The sequence below is a fragment of the Mixophyes fleayi genome, chromosome 6 (genome assembly GCF_038048845.1).
Source record: "Mixophyes fleayi isolate aMixFle1 chromosome 6, aMixFle1.hap1, whole genome shotgun sequence".
Taxonomy (NCBI): domain Eukaryota; kingdom Metazoa; phylum Chordata; class Amphibia; order Anura; family Limnodynastidae; genus Mixophyes; species Mixophyes fleayi.
In genome coordinates, this window is record NC_134407.1 from 143,573,672 (window position 1) to 143,592,331 (window position 18,660).

Here is an 18,660-nt window from a genome sequence, read left to right on the forward strand (position 1 = left end):
TCCTACGCGTTTCGTCATATGACTTCATCAGGGATTAACCAGTGAGAGTTGATTTGTGCTTTATATAGATTGTGGAGCTTGCGAACCCGAAATTGTTTCTCATTAGAGAAAATGGCATAATTTCTAAACAGTCAGACTTTTAATCAACACAATATTATCCTTCCTCACATTGATAAAGCATGCTTCTATGTCCAAAAAGGCATAATGGACAATACTATGTTGCATAAGACCACCTAAATATGTTATTTTTAGCAAAATATATAGAAAAATATATAGAAAACAAATAAACCTTTTTTAAAATTAATAAAACATCCATATAATTTATATAAAACATACGTATATAAATTACTTTAAAATAATTATTCGGTATAGTTAAAAAAAGGATTTTGGTTCAAAAACTGCATTCAGCCCCAAGGGTGTTAGAGTACTACCCAAGGTATATATCCATTTAGATTCTTCTTGGTTCAAAATTCTATTGAAGCCTCCTCCTCTCCAATGTTTTTGAACTAATTTGATAGCTACAAATTTTAATCCTGTTGGATTGTTTTGATGATTTATTCTGAAATGATTTGACAAATGAGTTTCCAGGCCAATTTTTATATTTCTCATATGCTCATTCATCCGGGTTTTGATCTTTCTAAATGTTCTGCCCACATCAAATTTTTATATTTTACATGCATGATAAGTCAGAATTGCCTATCTGATTCATAATACAGATATTTGCAATTTTATTTGGGTTAGAATATTATATTTTATTTACATAGTTCTTTTCTGTTAAATCCAGGAAATTTCATCAACCCATGCTGTCACAGAAACACTAAAATCAGCATATAACATTACACCCTTCCCTTAGTTTTTTGATGTGAGGCTGTCACTGTGACTCAGCAGAAATGGTTTTCTATATAAGTAGAGAGTTGTACATAACTCGCCAGTTCTTGAAGGCGACACACTAATTGGATAAACAAGTAAGGACACATCTACACACTTGTATAGTCTGTATTCAAGATGCCTATTAATTATTTTCCTTTTTAAGATAGTGTTGTATAGTTATAATTTTTTTTAATTGAATTTTGCACGAACATTTGACTTTGTATGTACCTTGAATTTAATACTTAATACTTATCTCAAAAGTCCTTATCAATAAACCTTACAGATGTGCTAGCAAGCTATTGGAAGCATTACAGCTTGTGTGATATCACTATTTTGCTGGTAACGATCATCTGTATCATTTGAAACCAAATTATGCTTTTGAATCAGCATTGCAAACTATTGCTGTGATTTAATTAATTATGGTCTTTTTTTATTTATATTTCTGTTGTCTGCAAATTAATGACATAGTTGAAAAGTGATGTGGAGAAAATTGGGGATCTGTACCAAATAATATTAAAACATAATTAGCAGTTAGTTTATTAGTTGGTGTTACACATGCTAAATGTCTTGGACATATTTTTGGTTCTGACCAATTGGTTAAAAACCACAGGACTATGTGGAAGTAGCATTTACATATTTAAGTTAGTGCTTTATGATGATATAACTACCAGTAATGCTTACTTTTGCTTTCAGAGAAATACAATATTTGTAATTCTCTCCAGGAATATTTTTTTCTGAATCTTATGTGAGCAATGAGCACCAAGATAATATTCTGCTGCATTAGTAAATTCAAAACGTTTTTTTTTAAACACTGTTCTGTCATTCATCCTTTCTACATTTGATAAAGCTGTACCAATCCATCAACACATATCTGTCTATAAAATGTCCTGTCTCTAACCGGTGAGTGATTGTAACCTGCCTGCAGAGAAGTGTGAAATAGAGCTTGGTGAGGTGATACATTGAGGCACAAAATACATGGAGGTACATGTATCAAGCTGAGAGTTTTCCGGCGGGTTTTAAAAAAAGCCAATCAGATTCTAGCTATCATTTATTTAGTGCATTCTACACAATGAAAGCTAGAATCTTATTGGTTGCTATAGGCAACATCTCCACTTTTCAAACCTGCCGAAAAACTCTCAGCTTGATACATTTACCCCATGGTCTTTCATAATTATTTACAGAATATGTTTATTTCTTTACACAGAAGTGAGCTGGTGAAGGTTGGGCATTGAGTTGTGTGGCAATTGGGTGCACAGCAAAAGTTGGAAATGGTGGTACAAATATTTTTAAATAAGGGCTTGGCTACGTGTAATGCAATATCAGTGTTAAACATTGTGCTGGTATACTGAGTGGAGCTTTATTATATTAATATTATGTGGGGGACTGTGTTTGGCTGGAATAATGAAGAGGAGAGCAGTGCACCAGACGCAGTTAGTAAAGTTGAAGTGTGTCTGAAACCCCACTCCATCCCCCTGTTGTTGGCAAGCATGCAATTAGCTTCCCTTAGTTCAATTTCCTTACTATTTACTATAAGGGAGTGATCACCCTGGTGTACCTTCCCCTGAGAACTGTACCATTTTGCCTTTGTCTTCTGTGTGACTGATAACGCTGTCACTAAAAGAGACGTAACAGTGTACTCCCTGTGGAAAGTGATAGCCAAAGATAGCAGGATTACCACACGGGGCTGTTTACCGTAACAGCCCACCTCCGGCCAGCCTCACATGTTTATATACTAAAGGGGAACCTGAGCAGGGACCAAACCCTCCCCTCTAAAGTGATTACTGACCACTGTTCCCTTAGCGGTTTGTCAAATTGCCCCGACCCATTATTTCCTGATTTAGTAGAACCAGACAAAACGGGGAACCTAGAGGGAGAATGGCCAGAAATCATGTACCCTTGCCAGCTCCTTAAGATAAATGCAGCCAAAAAGCCTCAGTCCTGGGCTAGCTCACTTTCTGCTCATACACACACGCCTAGAGTGTTCCAGCATGAGGAGTTATAACAATTGGTTCCCAGGAGGATGAAGGAGACCCAAGGCTGGCCATGGAATACGGATTCCATTGGTCAAAAGCAGAGTGACACATGCAGAAACTTGTCTATGCATTGGAGCTCTAAGACAGTGAGACTCAGAATCTAAGGGCCTGATTTATAGTTGAACTATGTAACTATATATATAACTAAGTTCAACTATTTATAGTTGAAATATGCTTAGTTTGTGTATATGCAAATATGTGTCTATACACTTGCGTTTCCATGTCTGTATTTTGTGTTGCACGCAGACTTAAATCTAACATATAGATGGGTCCATAGCAAAAATGCGACAATATTCACCAGCTCTCAAACTGCCACCCAAAATGATGTCTTGTAACTAATGTATTTAAGGATACATGCAACAAGATAATAAGACACAAGTTAAAAGTGTGTTTTAGCTTGTGTCTGCACACTCCTACTGTACTGCATTAGTGCACCAGAACTGCCTCCACACATGACCATATCTACAGAGACTGGCTCAGTAATATAAAATAACCCCTATCATTCCAGGCCAATATTGGCAAGTATCACTTGCAAAAATAACCCTAACCACTAGAGGAATTGATAAATGTTAAAAATTGTATGTTCTGCCCTACCTATATTTGTCTGTGTGTGTATCTCCAAAATTGTGAGATCTACCAATAATTTCTGGTACTGGTCATTCTCAAACCTTTTGCAGATAGAAATATTTGAGTATGTAGATTCACAAAGAAGCAATATCATCTTTCAGTTGAGGTGGTTGCAGCTGAACTCATAGATGTCCAATTGGATCACTTAACTTTCTTTGAAAGGATTGAATATTCATATAGCCCTTTACATTGTCCCATGCAATATAATCAATACAATATTTCTATAATAATTATATTCTTTCTGTTTTCCAGTGACTGGATATGTTATAACCTATTTCCCACTGAGGGGTAAGTGATTGATTGCTGAGCAGACTGTATTCCACATTGTTCACTCAAACTACACTTCTGTACATTCTCACTATCCATCATATATGTTGTACCTTTCCAATCTACACCCATCATAGTTCCAATTTATCCTATTTGACAATTTGTTACCTCTCTGCTTAATGCACCTTTTAAACTATACTACAATTTACAAATTCTCCATCATTACTCAGAACAAATACATTGTTTATAAGTGAAACTTACCATGACAAATTGTAGTAATTCTAAATAGGTTTTATCAAGTGACAACGTTTAAGCCCTAATAACACAGATATGGGAATACCTATTTATCAAGGTATTCTGAATGTTAGAACATTAATTTCTAGGTTCAGGTTCATTGCCAATAAGGACAGATGGATATACTTGGGGAACAAGAATGTATATATTCAGTGTACACAGAATGAATATAACAGCATGATATGTATATAACACATCCAAACAGAGGTATTACAGATAACATAACAGAAAAATAGATAGGAGAAAAGACTAGGTCATTGGAGGTATATGAAACTGCATAAAATCTATTTCTTACAATTCAGATGTTACCTAATAAGTCACAAATTGCTTCAAATTTTGTTATTTCAATATTGTGGTTAGTAACATAAAGTAAAAATGTGGAAAATTATACCTCTGATCCTAGCACTGGTCCTGGTTTCAGATCGTCATAATACATCCTACAGATAAAAATAAAGTTTTAATTGTACTGATAATACCTAAGCACACACCGGCCTGAATAGTCTACATTACTAAATGCCCAAACACATAACTCCTACCAATCCAATTTTTGGAATTGGGGCGAACGAGAAGGTGGTATGGTCTTCTCAAAATTGGGCATGGGGAATCATGATAGAAGCATGATCACATTATTATCGGGGAGGGGCCATATCCTGTGAGGTGTGTATAAAACCACTGAACTGCTAGGCTTCCCCCAACCCCCCTCCCCTGAAAATACCCTGGCATAGACATGCGCACCTCTCTCAACATTCCCAGCAGTCAGGACAAACATTCTGTCTGTCAGAATGGCGTTCCATCCTGCTGAAATTGGTACAGTTGGGAAGTATGCACACATTACATCATCTCTGATTATATATATTGTGGCAAGAGCCCGCTACTGCTGAGGCACACGCGAACAACTTCTTCCTTTTAATGTAGTTTTATTGTCAGGATGGTAAATGTATTGACACCGTACTGATTTCACAGCAATACTTGGAGACCCTAAACGCTAGCTAGACATAGCTCCGCTCTCTCAAGACCAGCCAGCTTACCCAGCGTTGATCTCAGTGCACAAATGATATAAACAAGCTTTCATACCTGATACTCCTCCCCCAGCCTTAGCTTGATGGACAGGTGACACACCCACCTTCTCTTTAAAAGGAAACGCCCATCACTGGCTCTGTAATTCAAACAGACACACCCTGTCTGTTTGCTGAGAGGAAGGATTTCAAGTCATGTAAGTTAAACCAAATTGAAACTATTGCTTTTCATACATAGCTCTTTACATTCAATCTAGGTGCATTACTGCACAAATGTTTTACTCTACTTCCCTGCTTTCTCTGCATATTGGCAGCTAAATGCCTCCTTTTGTTACATATCCCTCCCCCTAGCGTCTCCAAGTAGGGGGACGCGGACTTTGCGAGGAGCGCATATTTTCGTGACAACGCATCTGCATTTTTGTGTAGAATCCCGGGTCTATGTTCTACTGAGAACTTGAAAGGTTGCAGTGCCAATAACCAGCGGGTAACCTTGGTATTTACCTCCCGGTTGTTCTGCATCCATCTCAATGGTGCATGGTCTGTTATTAAGGTGAACTCTCTGCCTAGGAGATAATAGCGCAGAGCTTCTGTAGCCCATTTTATGGCGAGACATTCTTTCTCCACAGTGGCATATTTTTGTTCCCTTGGAAGCAACTTACGGCTTAGGTACAGGACAGGATTTTCTACTCAATTCTTCTCCTATGACAGGACTGCACCTAAGCCAACACCAGAAGCATCATTTTGGAGGAAGAACCTCCGGGTAAAATCCGGTGCTTGTAGAACTGGGAAGGAACAAAGAGCTAACCGAAGATCAGACCAGGTGGTTTCTGCAGAGTCAGACCAGTTTAATCTATCTGGACAACTTTTTTTTAACATGTCCATTAGTGGAGCAGCTGTAGTGGCGTAGTGGCTTACAAACCTCCTGTAGTAACCTACTAAGCCTAAAAAGGTTCTTAACTGTGACTTTTTCTCTGGTCTTGCCCAATGTTTGACTGCCTCCAGTTTGTCTAGCTGGGGTTTGACATGCCCTCGACCAACAACGTACCCCAAATATTTGGCTTCTCTCATGGCTATGGCACATTTCTCTGGGTTAGCTGTTAACCCTGCTGACCTTAATGAAGCTAAGACCGCCTCAACTTTGGCTAAATGTGATCCCCAGTCTGGGGTATAAATCACTATATCATCCAGGTAAGCGGCTGCATAAGCTGTGTGAGGTTGTAGCAATTTATTCATGGCCCTTTGGAAGGTGGCAGGTGCCCCATGCAATCCAAAGGGTAGGACTTTAATAGAGACCATCAGGGGTGGAAAATGCAGTCTTTGGCTTGGCCGTGGAAGTCAGGGGAACTTGCCAATAACCCTTTGTTAGATCAAGGGTTGTCAAATAATTGCTACCAGCAAGATTTTCCACTAGTTCATCCACACGTGGCATTGGATAGGCATCAAACTGCGACATACTGTTTAGACGCCTAAAGCCATTGCAGAACCTAATTGTCCCATTGGGTTTCGGGACAAGCACAATGGGACTATTCCACTCACTAGTGGACTCTTTAATCACATCCAACTGGAGCATCTTCTCGACCTCCTTTCTCACGTCCACCCGTCTGGCTTCTGGAATACGATACAGCTACTGCTTTACAATGACTCCTGGCGCAGTGACAATGTCGTGTTCGATTAAGGTAGTGCACCCAGGAATGGAAGAGAAGACATCCCTGTTCCGGCGAATCATTTCTTCAGTCTGTTGTCTCTGCTGAACGGACAAAGCTGGCTCTATGGGCACTTCAGACTTTTCAATGGCAGTACTCACGACCTGAGGAGAGGTTTCCTCATCATGCTAAGGTTTAAGGAGGTTAACATGATATATTTGCTCCTCCCTTCTCCTACCTAACTAGCGGACTCTGTAATTGACAGGACCGACAGCCTCTAGAATTTCATATGGACCCTGCCAATGAGCGAAAAGTTTGCTTTCCTGGGTGGGAACCAGGACTCGGACCTTGTCCCCAGGCTTGAAAGATCGAACAACAGCACTTTTATCATAACTTTTCCTCTGTCGTTCCTGAGTTTCTTTTACATGTTGCTGCACAATGGGCCCTATCTTTCCTAGCCTCTCATACATTTGGGACACAAATTGTACCAGATTTGGCTCCCTGGGACCTTGCTGCTCCCACCCTTCTTTTAACATATCAAAGATACCCCTGGGCTGTCTCCCAAACAATAGCTCAAAGGGACTAAACCCTGGTGAAGCTTGAGGTACCTCACGGATGGCAAACATCAAATAGGCAAAAAGAGTGTCCCAATCTTTTTTTTCTTGAGCCACTGCTTTCCTGAGCATGTGCTTTAATGTGCGGTTAAAGCGTTCCACCAAGCCATCTGTTTGTAGATGGTATACAGAGGTGTGAAGCACCGTAACCCCTAGCAACTGGCACATGTCCTTCATCAGTTTAGACATGAATGGAGTACCCTGATCTGTGAGAATTTCTTTGGTTATTCCCAAGCATGTAAACATCAATACAAGTTCTCTAGCTATGGTGCTGGACTTTATGTTTCGTAGGGGAATTGCCTCTGGATACCTGGCTGCATAGTCAAGCACCACTAGTATATATTGGTGCCCACGTGCAGATTTTTCCAGTGGCCCTACAAGGTCCATGGCTATCCGTTCAAAGGGAACGTGTACTATTGGTATAGGAATGAGAGGTGCCCTGTACATGGGTTTGGGACAGGTTCTCTGACAAATGGGGCAGGACCGGCAATACTTTTTCACTGCCATGTGTACAGCGGGCCAGTAAAACCTAAGCAGAACTCATTCCCGTGTTTTATCCTTTCCTAGGTGTCCCCCACAGACATGTGTGTGTGCTGCTTTTAACACTAGGGGTACATGGACCTGAGGAACCATTAATTGTTCTACTTTTCCCCCCTGCACATTAGCAACTCTTTACAGGAAATTATTTTTAACAATAAAATATGGTATACCTTCTGCAGGCTGGGCGGCTTTCGCTACCCCATTTACCTCAGTCACACTTTTAAAGGCATGTTCCAAAGTGGCATCATTAAGTTGGTCTCGAGCAAAGTCCTGCAGAGGGAACAAAATTGTTATTGCGGACCAGTCCGTATCCTCACTGACAGGCGGGGTGGGCTCATCTGCGACATCACCAACCAGTGCTAGTTTGGACTGTCCATGTTTCTCCGCAGGTAAATGCTTTTGTGGAACTCCTGTTGTGAATCCCAGGATGGCATTCTGGTTTGGCGGTTTCCAAAGATCGATGTCCAGATGTTGTGGCTCTTTAGGCGGTTCCTTTAAGACCGGGCTTCCAACCGTTGCATCAGTTGCCGGCATGTCCGGCCGGATGCGCTCACCGAGGACATCATTAAACAGTGGAAAGTTTTACCCCAAAATGAGTGGATATGGGAGTTTAGGTGCTATGGCAGCTACCCCCATAACAGTTTTGTCTTTGAGTGTGACTGGTAGTATTGTTCTTTCATACTCCTCTGTGGTGCCATGTACGCAAAGAACCTTCACCTTGGGCAACCGAGAAGTTATGGTTTCGGGCAAGGCAGAGCTGGAAACCAATGAGATTTCATTCCCCGAGTCAACCAAGGCCAGAACAAGGTTCTGGTTGATTAGCACAGTCACCCGGAACAAACAAGGACTTCCTGATGTGGGACTCATGGTAAAACAGCTTGGAAAAACAGGTCCAATATGTGCCACGGAACAGTCCATGGGTTCCTGTAGTTTAGGACACTTTGCCTTAAAGTGGCCTGGCTCACCACATTCAAAACACTTCAGATTAGACGGCTTTGCACCTGGCCCTCTGTCCGTAGCAGTTTTGCCATTGGGCCCTGTAGCAAGGATTGTCAAACCTGGCTTTTGGCGTGGCAGCGGCTTTGGCACAAATGCAGGTTCTTTAGTCATTTGCTGTAGTGCACAAAACCTTTCTACCACGGTGGCAAGCTCTTCATAAGTTTGTGGGTCTGATTGCAGAACCCACCTTTGCAAATCGCGGTTCAGCCCCCGGATGCAGTGATCTATCGCTAGAACTTCAATAATCCGAGAAGGCGAATTCTCTTCAGGTTGCAGCCATTTCTTTAAAATTTTAGAAAGCTCAGCCACTTGCGCTCTGACCGGTTTTTCTTTAACATAGCGCCATTGGTGATAGCGCTGTGCTCGGCCTGGCCCGGAAACTCCAATGCGAGCCAATATCTCAGACTTTAGGCACAGATAGTCAGAGGCCCGTTCCTCATGTAGATCCATATAAGCTCGCTGAGCTTCACCAGTCAGATATGGCGCCAGCCTCTCAGCCCAATCTTTAGGAGGCCATTTTGCCCTTTTTGCAAGTCTCTCAAAGGACACCAGATATGCTTCTATGTCATCACCTGGCGACATTTTCTGGAGAACAGGACCAAGTGGTTCATTTCTGTCATGTCTCACCTGGCTTAACTCTTTTCTTAAGAGCCTTGTGTTTTCCACATGTGCCTCGGCAACTCGCAGCATCTGAGCTTGCTGCTGTTGCTGCGCAGCGGCCACATTCACGAGAGTTCTCAGTACTTCCTCCATGTTGATGTCTGCGCGGGTTGGGTAGCGGAAACTTGCTTCCCGGAGGATCCCACTCCTGACACCACTTGTGGCAAGAGCCCGCTACTGCTGAGGCACACATGAACAACTTCTTCCTTTTTATGTAGTTTTATTGTCAGGATGGTAAATGTTTTGACACTGTACAGATTTCACAGCAATACTTGGAGACCCTAAACGCTAGCTAGACATAGCTCCGCTCTCTCAAGACCAGCCAGCTTCCCCAGCGTTGATCTTCTCTAACAAAATGGCACAAACAAGCTTTTATACATGTTACTCCTCCCCCAGCCTTAGCTTGATGGACAGGTGACACACCCACCTTCTCTTTAAAAGGAAACGCCCATCACTGGCTCTGTAATTCAAACAGACACACCCTGTCTGTTTGCTGAGTGGAAGGATTTCAAGTCATGTAAGTTAAACCAAATTTAAACTATTGCTTTCATACATAGGTCTTTACATTCAATCTAGGTGCATTAATGCACAAATGTTTTACTCTACTTCCCTGCTTTCTCTGCATTTTGCCAGCTAAATGCCTCCTTTTGTTACAATATATATATATATATATATATATATATATATATATATATATTAATATTAAAAAAATAGAGAGGACACTCACCATTTAAAACAGATAGATTATTCTTTATTTTCCACCCAGTTCATTTATATTATAGTCGATGTTTCGGTCTTACATCCGGACCTTTTTCAAGACAGGTTTTCATTGAACATAGTCTATGCTTGTCTTGTCTGCTGTTCAATGAAAACCTGGATTTAAGACCGAAACATTGACTATACCATAAAGGAACTGGATTTAAAATAAATAATAATCTATCTGTTTTAAATGGTGAATGCCCTCTCTATTTTTTGAACATGTTCCCATGGAAATGAGAGCTATTGTGGAGCACCCCAAAGAGGATTTACTTGAAGATACGAGTGCAGTTTTTTCCAATAATTATTTATATATATATATATTTCTGACAAGAGGCAAAGAAAGTATACAAACAGAATAAAACATTGGCACAGTTATGCACCTAGGTTGAGATTAAATCAGGTAAAAGCGTATGTGTAGTTTAAAGTTTGTTAACTTACATGATTTCCTCTCAGCAAACAGACAGGGTGTGTCTGTGCAAACAGAGCCACTAATGGGTGTTTTCTTTTAAAGAGAAGGTGGGTGTGTCACCTGTCCATCAAGCTAAGGCTGGGTGAGGAGTAACATGTATAAAAGCTTGTTTGTGCCATTTTGTTAGAGAAGATCAACGCTGGGGAAGCTGGCTGGTCTTGAGAGAGCTGAGCTATGTCTAGCTAGCGTTTAGGGTCTCCAAGAAATGCTGTGAAATCTGTACGGTGTCAAAACATTTACCATCCTGACAATAAAACTACATAAAAAGGAAGAAGTTGTGCTTCTGCAGTAGCGGGCTTTTGCCACAATATATATATATATATATATATATATATATATATATATATATATATATTTATTTATTTATTTATTTATTTTTTCACTCATCTAATATTTGTTTCATTTCATTGACATATAACTGTGCTCTTTACTAAATCACTATGCTCATTTATAGGAAGAGCTGAGCCCATACGACTACTACTTGGAGACCAAGGGGCTTTGTGGACAGAAGAGGAGGTGCAGATTCCAGATTGGTTTGCAGGAAAATGTGATCTGAAGAAACAGACGGTGAGATCCCTTTCTAATATGTCATGCCAGCCACACATGGTACAGTCCTATCTAGATAGAGATCAATTTGGCCACACATGTGAATGACCAAATTGGATAAGATTTGGCTGTTTGGTGCTCTGAATTACTTCTGGTGGTATTGAGGCCTGTATATGTGGTCAGAAGATGACCACATATACACACAGGCCACTGAAGTTATCTGTGGTCATCTTTCAACCACATTTAATAACATGTCTGATACTGATCCCACCTACTTTGATTATCGGATGTATGGGTGTTTTGGGACTACACACGCTGCAGTATCGGGCAATTGGACAGTATTATTGTCTCCCAAGATAAATCCCTATCAACATACTATTTTTTGGGTTGTCTCACAAATTAAATTGTAGATTGCTTTATCATACCTGACAGTCTGAGTTGTTTCCCTGAAAAAATGGTCTGCTCCTCTGTTTTCTCATACTTTCCAATTGAAATATCAGTGAAATAAAAAATTGACATCAAGCTTGTTTTTAATGGATATTAATTAATTCAGTCAGAGGGATTCAGCTATAATGAATTGTAGTTTGTAGTTCAGAATTATGCACTGGTTATAAAATAGCTTCAGTGCAAAACTTGGTGCATTTGTGCCCCTAATCAGTACTTAGCAAGGGATGTTCCATACGTTCATACACCCAACTCCTCCCATTGACAAGTACACATTTTTTACCCCAATAGATGCTTAGACTCTGCCATTTTGGCCCAATATCCATGTGCAGAACAGCAGCTGTGTGATCCCCAAATAGCATTGGCGCTGCGTGTTTTCAAATATTAACCTGGATCACCCCTGCTATAGATGATATCAGTGTGGAGATGACAAATATGTGAAGATATTGTGCAAGTACAGCAATAAATATATTTTTCTCTTAGTGCTACTCTGACTAAAGAAGTAAACAAATAGAGAGTGATTCACCACTTATACTCATATTCATATGACAACTAGCATTTCTGGTGGGAATTTTCAACCAATAAACCACATAGTGCCACCATAGGAAGTGGTAGCGTTTGGAGGTAACACTTTGTGTGGTGACGGTTGACTTGGTATAGGTCAAGGAGTAATGATCTACAGAGGTGACTGTAGATTGCTTAGGGTACAAATACATGGTAAAAGCATTCCAACATAATTCCCACATGGCAATATTTAAGAACAGTGTAACATGTACAATATATATATACCAACCAGAGGGCAGTTTAAACCTTTATTGTAATAGCCTGGCACCCTACAATTATCACACTGTCCAATTTGGCAATGCATGTGAGTAATCAAATTGAACATTCAGCTATTCCATGCTTGTGCCAAATAGCTGGATCGTCAACTTCTGGGTCCCTATGTCCTATAATTATGGTTAAAAGATGACCATAAACAGACTCATAGTGGCCACATTTACCAATATGCCTAATAACGATCCTTTGCTTTTGATAGGACCATTATCAGGTATGATGGTCATTTGAGGCCAGACAGATGTCAATATTGTCCCAGTTGACAGTCATTTCAACATGTGTGGCCAGCTTTAGGTCCAGTAACAGGAATCCCAGACACTGAGGCTCAAGCTCAGTATTTTTATTTTTTTTATAGTTTTTTTTATTTTGCAGGTTTTAGCATTCCGTCTCTTTTTTTAATATGCTAACTTATTGGTTATGTTGAAAATGCATATGCAAATAAAGATTAACTCCTATTGCCTTTTTATCAATCTTTTTGGATCTCTTGCAGGCCTTTGGTCAGTTGCCCCGGTTTAAAGATGGAAACTTTGAACTGTATCAGAGCAACAGTATTCTGAGATACTTGGCACGCAAATATGGTGAGTATACCTATACTATTCCATAATGAGGACTGATTTTGCTTCTTCTTTTTGCTTATAGTACCCTCAATCATGTCCTTATTTATACTTCTTGTTTTAATGATGTATAATATTAAAATAATATACAAGCAATGTTAATGGTCACGTCACATAGAGAGGTGCCATTCCAGTGGATTACATAGCAGCAAGAAGCTGGGTCTGATTCCCCACTGTTTCAACAGCTGGGAAAAATGTCAGGACAGTTCTCCAAATTCAAAACTGTATATAACTATTTGGCGGAATTGGGATGTATGCTTATTCCAAAATGGAGCAGTGAATTAAAATAATAATTAAGTAAGTCGTAAGTCAGTATTATCAGCAGCAGCTATTTATATAGCACCACTAATTCCGCAGCGCTGTACAGAGATCTGGTCCACATCAGTCCTTGCCCCATTTGCTGGTATGTGTTATAGAGCACACATTCCCTAATATAATAGTCCACAAATATAGAACACAGTGCATACTTATTTTATTTATTGCACACAGACATAATAGGTAGACAAATGGAGGCGGAGGTATGGAGCAGCAACAGTATGTGGAGGAGCATCACATTTTCAAGTTAATAATATAAGTTAACAATAGAATTATGTTGTAAAGAAACAAGCACTTACTCCCAGCCGAGACAGAATAATTAACTTCATTAGTGGCCACAGTTACTAATAAATTAGTTTGATTTCTAGTTTTATATATTTTTTGCAAGTTTTGGAATATTTTGTCAAACTTCAGAAGTGGCCGATTGTAGGATTGAGACTCATTCGTCATTAAGTCATGGGGCAGCACAGTGGTCGGCATTGCTGTCTCATAGCACTGTGGTCATGAGTTTGAATTCCAACCAGTACACTATCTGTGTGGAGTTTGTTCTCCCTGTGTTTGTATGGGTTTCCTCCCACACTCCAAAAAGATACTGGAAAGTTAATTGAATAAAAAAATTGTGTGTGTATGTGTGTGTGTGTGTGTGTTTGTGTGTGTAGACTGTAAGCTCCAATTGGGCAGAGACTGATGTGAATGACAAATATTTTCTGTACAGCATTGTGTTATTGGTGGAGCCATACAAATAATAATAATATGTTTCTGAATGGAAAATTCCTGCTCAGAGTAATATGTGATTCAGATAGGCTGGTGTACAAAGACTGATTTTTGCACCACTTAGGATATTCATCTCTTGGCACACAGCTGTAGAACTTTGACAAAACTTGATGATCATTATTTTCAAGTTGTAATCCTGGCTGAGCCTTATTAGGAACAGCAGAAAGGGAGTCTGTAAACATCTCAAGTGCTTGAAGATCTAGAAGTTTCGCCACATGTTCAAGGGCCATTTGGATTACTAGGAAATATATTTTGTCTTGTTGGGAAATACACAAGATCACCTTTTTCAACGTGAGATTTTTAAAGCAAGGATTAAATTAGAAAGAGTGTGATTGGCTGTTTGCAACAGCACCATTGACGCTGATTGGTGCTTTCTCTTTTGCTCAGGTGTATATTATGCGTGTCTGATTTAAGCAACAAAAAATATATTTATATTTTTTTGTACACAATACGGGAATTGTTTCTCCTTTATTGGAGAGAGCACTTGTTGCAGATAAAACAAATGGATAAAAACATGGGAGCAGGTGGAAGTGTCTGTGACGTATGCCGGCTTAAACTGAATGCATTTGCCTTTGGTTCAGTTCTGCACAGGTTTTAAGAGGCGTACAGCTCAGCACATGGGTGGAAACACGTTATTGCAGGTTTTTTAAGTGTAAAATTTGCCCACTTTGAGACCAACATCAGGGCCTTTGTGCATGATGCTAATCTGCAGTGCCAGGAATATGTATAGAAATGCATCTACATGTGTATCTGCCTTGATAATGCACTATTGCCCTGAACAACCAAGCTCATTATTAATGAAGCTGTTGGAGCAGGAAAAGAGTATTATATGATGAGAAAAAAGTATGAATTTCATGTTGCAAGACAAAATTTTTCGTGCCTCATATACACTTCATGACAATTTTCATATGTACAGCATAATATTTCCTCAGACATTGCTGGAACCAATAACCAGGAGAGTGCGCTCATCGACATGGTCAATGATGGCGTGGAGGATCTGAGACTGAAGTACGGCCGACTGGTCATGTTTGAATTTGTAAGTATAAGGAAAAGAATTGTATCGAAGTTGTAAAGTTAGGAGACCGAGAATAGCAGAAATAATTGAACTCATCTCCATTTTTATAGTTGTCAATATTTACTACTACCAGTATTAATACTACCAGTACACAGGGCCGTAACTAGGGCTGTGCAACAGGGGGCGACCGCCCAGGGCGCAACGCTGAAGGGGACGCAATTTAGGAATATTTTAGGTTAATTTGGTTAAAATTGAGGGCTAGGGGGGTGGCATTGTCTTTCTCGCCCCGGGCGCTAGAATTCTAAGTTACAGCTCTGCCTGTACAGATAACTAATACATTGGTTTTGAAATTTGTCTACATTTAAAAATGAATGATACTGTTCAGTTAACTATTTGTTCTGCCTTTTTCTATCAAATGTTGCATATTTCACTGGTGGAAATTGTCCTTAAGTGTTCTCAGTCCTACCAAGTGCACAGTGAATTCACTGGTGTTGTTTTTGTTACATTAATTCCATGAAATTAAATTGTGCAAGTACGGAACTGCATTCCACAGAATGGCAAAGATAAAGCAGAACTTGAAGATTGTATTGATGGAATATCACCCCTATCCAAAATGGCCTCTTCAGCCACAAAACTCCATCCAGTGACATTTCACCCTAATTTCCTTTATCTCTATTTACATTTATTTGTGCTTTGCAATTATGAATCACAATAAAAGTCAAACAGAAAACACAAGATAAACAATTAACAATAAAGGGTAAACCAAACACAATTATTTATGAATAGCTGGGTGAAGATCAAGGTCAGAATGATCTATAAAGTATAGCCTCAATAATCAACTAAGTACGCAAGCCATCCAACCAACAATCAACTCAAGTATAACATAGCAATGTACTTTTTCATGGATAGGCATGGGGTGTAAGGCCATAGGAAATGTCATCCTTGTTACATCCAATATCTGTTGCACAGACTGTGACACAGGGGGTTCTACATTATAGTGGGTTTTGCAACTTAACATTTACTTATTGTGGAACTTACTGCCTCTCTAACAGAATGTCACTTTATATAAAACTTTTTATAAAGCTACTGTAAATTATATCTGTTTAATTAATTAATGTTTAATTGTCATCTCTTCAATATCGTTTAAGAACATTAGTTTCTAATGAAGAAAAAAACCACAAAAAAAACGAAATTTCAGTCACCTGAAACTGCTGCGTTTTTTTCAGCCTTTATGAGTTCAATGAATTTCTCTGTGACATCAAACATCCTTCAACTTTACATTGCGTTATATATAAATCCCCACTTTTAAAGCAGCAATCCCATGAAAAATTTCCCATTTCTCCACTTCACCGGTGTTTGCTTCTTCAGGCTTCTAGGTGATTTATAATGCTGCAGAGTGTCCATAGTGTAATGTGATTACCATGGCAACCACAGACACATGCCACATGATGTAGTGTGTTTTGGAACACCATAAATGACAGTGCAGACTGGAACCCAGTTTGTACTGTAATTTCCTCCCCCCTCCTTCTCCCCACTCTGTCTTCACATGACATGCTGTGAAAATGAGCTTGTGTGTGTGACGGGCATAGCCCCTCCTGAGAGATTTTAGAAAAGGAGATAATGATTTGTAGGAGGATAGCTAAGAAAAATAACAATCAGATGCATGTTCAAATATTACTTAACTTGCTATTTAAAGAAAAACAACCCTTCTACGTGGAATTGTTGCTTTAAAATGGTAAGTTTGACCAACTAAATGCACTGCATATATAGGTTTGGAAGCATTGTCTTTCATTTTTAATTTTGCTTCACAGGAAACTGGTAAAGAGAAGTACATTAATGATTTGCCCAATCATCTGGGAGCATTTGAGAAGATTCTTTCCCAGAATTCTAATGGAACCAAATTTGTGGTAGGAGATAAGGTAATTCAATAAGGCGGGGTAGTGAAGGCGTACCACCTAATGCAGTCCATGAAAACAACAATACAATTGGTTATTGTTTTGGGTGAAGGTGGGTTTGTGTTTTAATAATCTAGGAGATTAAATAATATACCAGCTACTAGGCATAATAATGTTTAATAAATCTCCAGGTAAACTCTTCCTTATTTATTACACGTACAGCTCTGCATAATGTATTAGTGCTTTATAAATTAGAGATAATAATAATCACATAAAAGATAGAGGGAAAGGGAGACTTCAAGCATTCCAAACATCAGTTTTTTAATCCACCCATGTATGTATTTATCGTTGCTTGTAACTTATGGTAACGCCATTGTATATAATACATATCTCATTCTTCCTACAGATCTCATATGCTGATTACAATCTCCTGGACATCCTCCATGCTCACATTCATCTATTCCCCAAATGTTTGTCCTCATTTCCCCTCCTCTCTGCTTACATTGCCCGCATTGAATCACGACCAAAGCTGAGTGAGTACTTGAAATCTGAAGGGCGCAAAAATCGTCCTATTGTCCCCAAAAAGTAAACAAAGCAAAAACTACAGGTGTGCATTGTAAAAAGTTATAGTACCCGAACAACATATCCTCATCATATTATAAGAACACTCTACTGTCTACCTGTGCTTCAAATAAACTGAATGTTTTTAGAAAATTATTTTCAATTTAAGACTGTTCTGATTTTTTATAGGTCCATACTGTTGTGTATCATGTAGAGAGGGTATTATATTATTATTTAATTATTGTTATTATTATTATTATTATTATTATTATTATAAGTAGTAGTAGTAATAGTAGTAGTAGTAGTAATAGCAGTGGTAGTGGTAGTGATAGTAGTAGTAATAGTAATAGTAGTAGTAGCAGCAGCAGTAACAACAAGTTTTATTTGTTAATCTCCCAAAAAATCTGCAGTGATGTACAATGAGAAAAATGTACAAAGATACTTTGATTGCAGTTCAGTAATATGATTTTGTATGAATCAATTAGACTAAAGGACCTGCTTGCAAGGGCTTATCCTTATCTATTAGGATACAAGGAAGGTAACAGAAATAGCACAAGTGTCAAAAGAACATATAAGAGTACAAAAAGTGTAAAATACATAGAAACGACCAAAGTGCTGTTTTTTGTCAGGACATAGAAACAAAGTGCATTGATAAAGCAGTGCAGAAATACAAGGGCAGTGAAAATCGTTCAGTAAAGTCTGCGTATTATGTGGATAGAATGAGTAGTAATGCAGATAACAGTGTAGCTAGGAAATGTGATCCCTAACAACATGTGTTTTTGTGAGGTCATATAAACAATTGGAAGGCTGAAAAATTGTGGATCTACAATTGTTCTTTATATGCACAAATGCACTTATTAGGCTCATAATG

The 18,660-nt window shown here is 39.1% G+C and overlaps 1 protein-coding gene across 1 annotated transcript; it reads left to right on the forward strand.

The window, feature by feature from the left end:
• Positions 1-885: 885 nt before the first annotated feature.
• LOC142094478 (glutathione S-transferase P 1-like) lies at positions 886-17,945 on the forward strand. The gene is made up of 7 exons (XM_075176674.1): positions 886-965; positions 3,783-3,818; positions 11,246-11,358; positions 13,106-13,193; positions 15,251-15,354; positions 17,145-17,252; positions 17,635-17,945. Coding segments are annotated over exons 1-7 (633 nt in total). The 5' UTR covers positions 886-964; the 3' UTR covers positions 17,818-17,945.
• The last annotated feature ends 715 nt before the right edge of the window (positions 17,946-18,660 follow it).

Coding starts and splice junctions, on each gene's coding strand:
- LOC142094478 (XM_075176674.1), top strand. Junction 3,819..11,245: donor AACCTATTTCCCACTGAGGG/GTAAGTGATTGA, acceptor GCTCATTTATAG/GAAGAGCTGAGCCCATACGA. Junction 17,253..17,634: donor AATTTGTGGTAGGAGATAAG/GTAATTCAATAA, acceptor TTCTTCCTACAG/ATCTCATATGCTGATTACAA.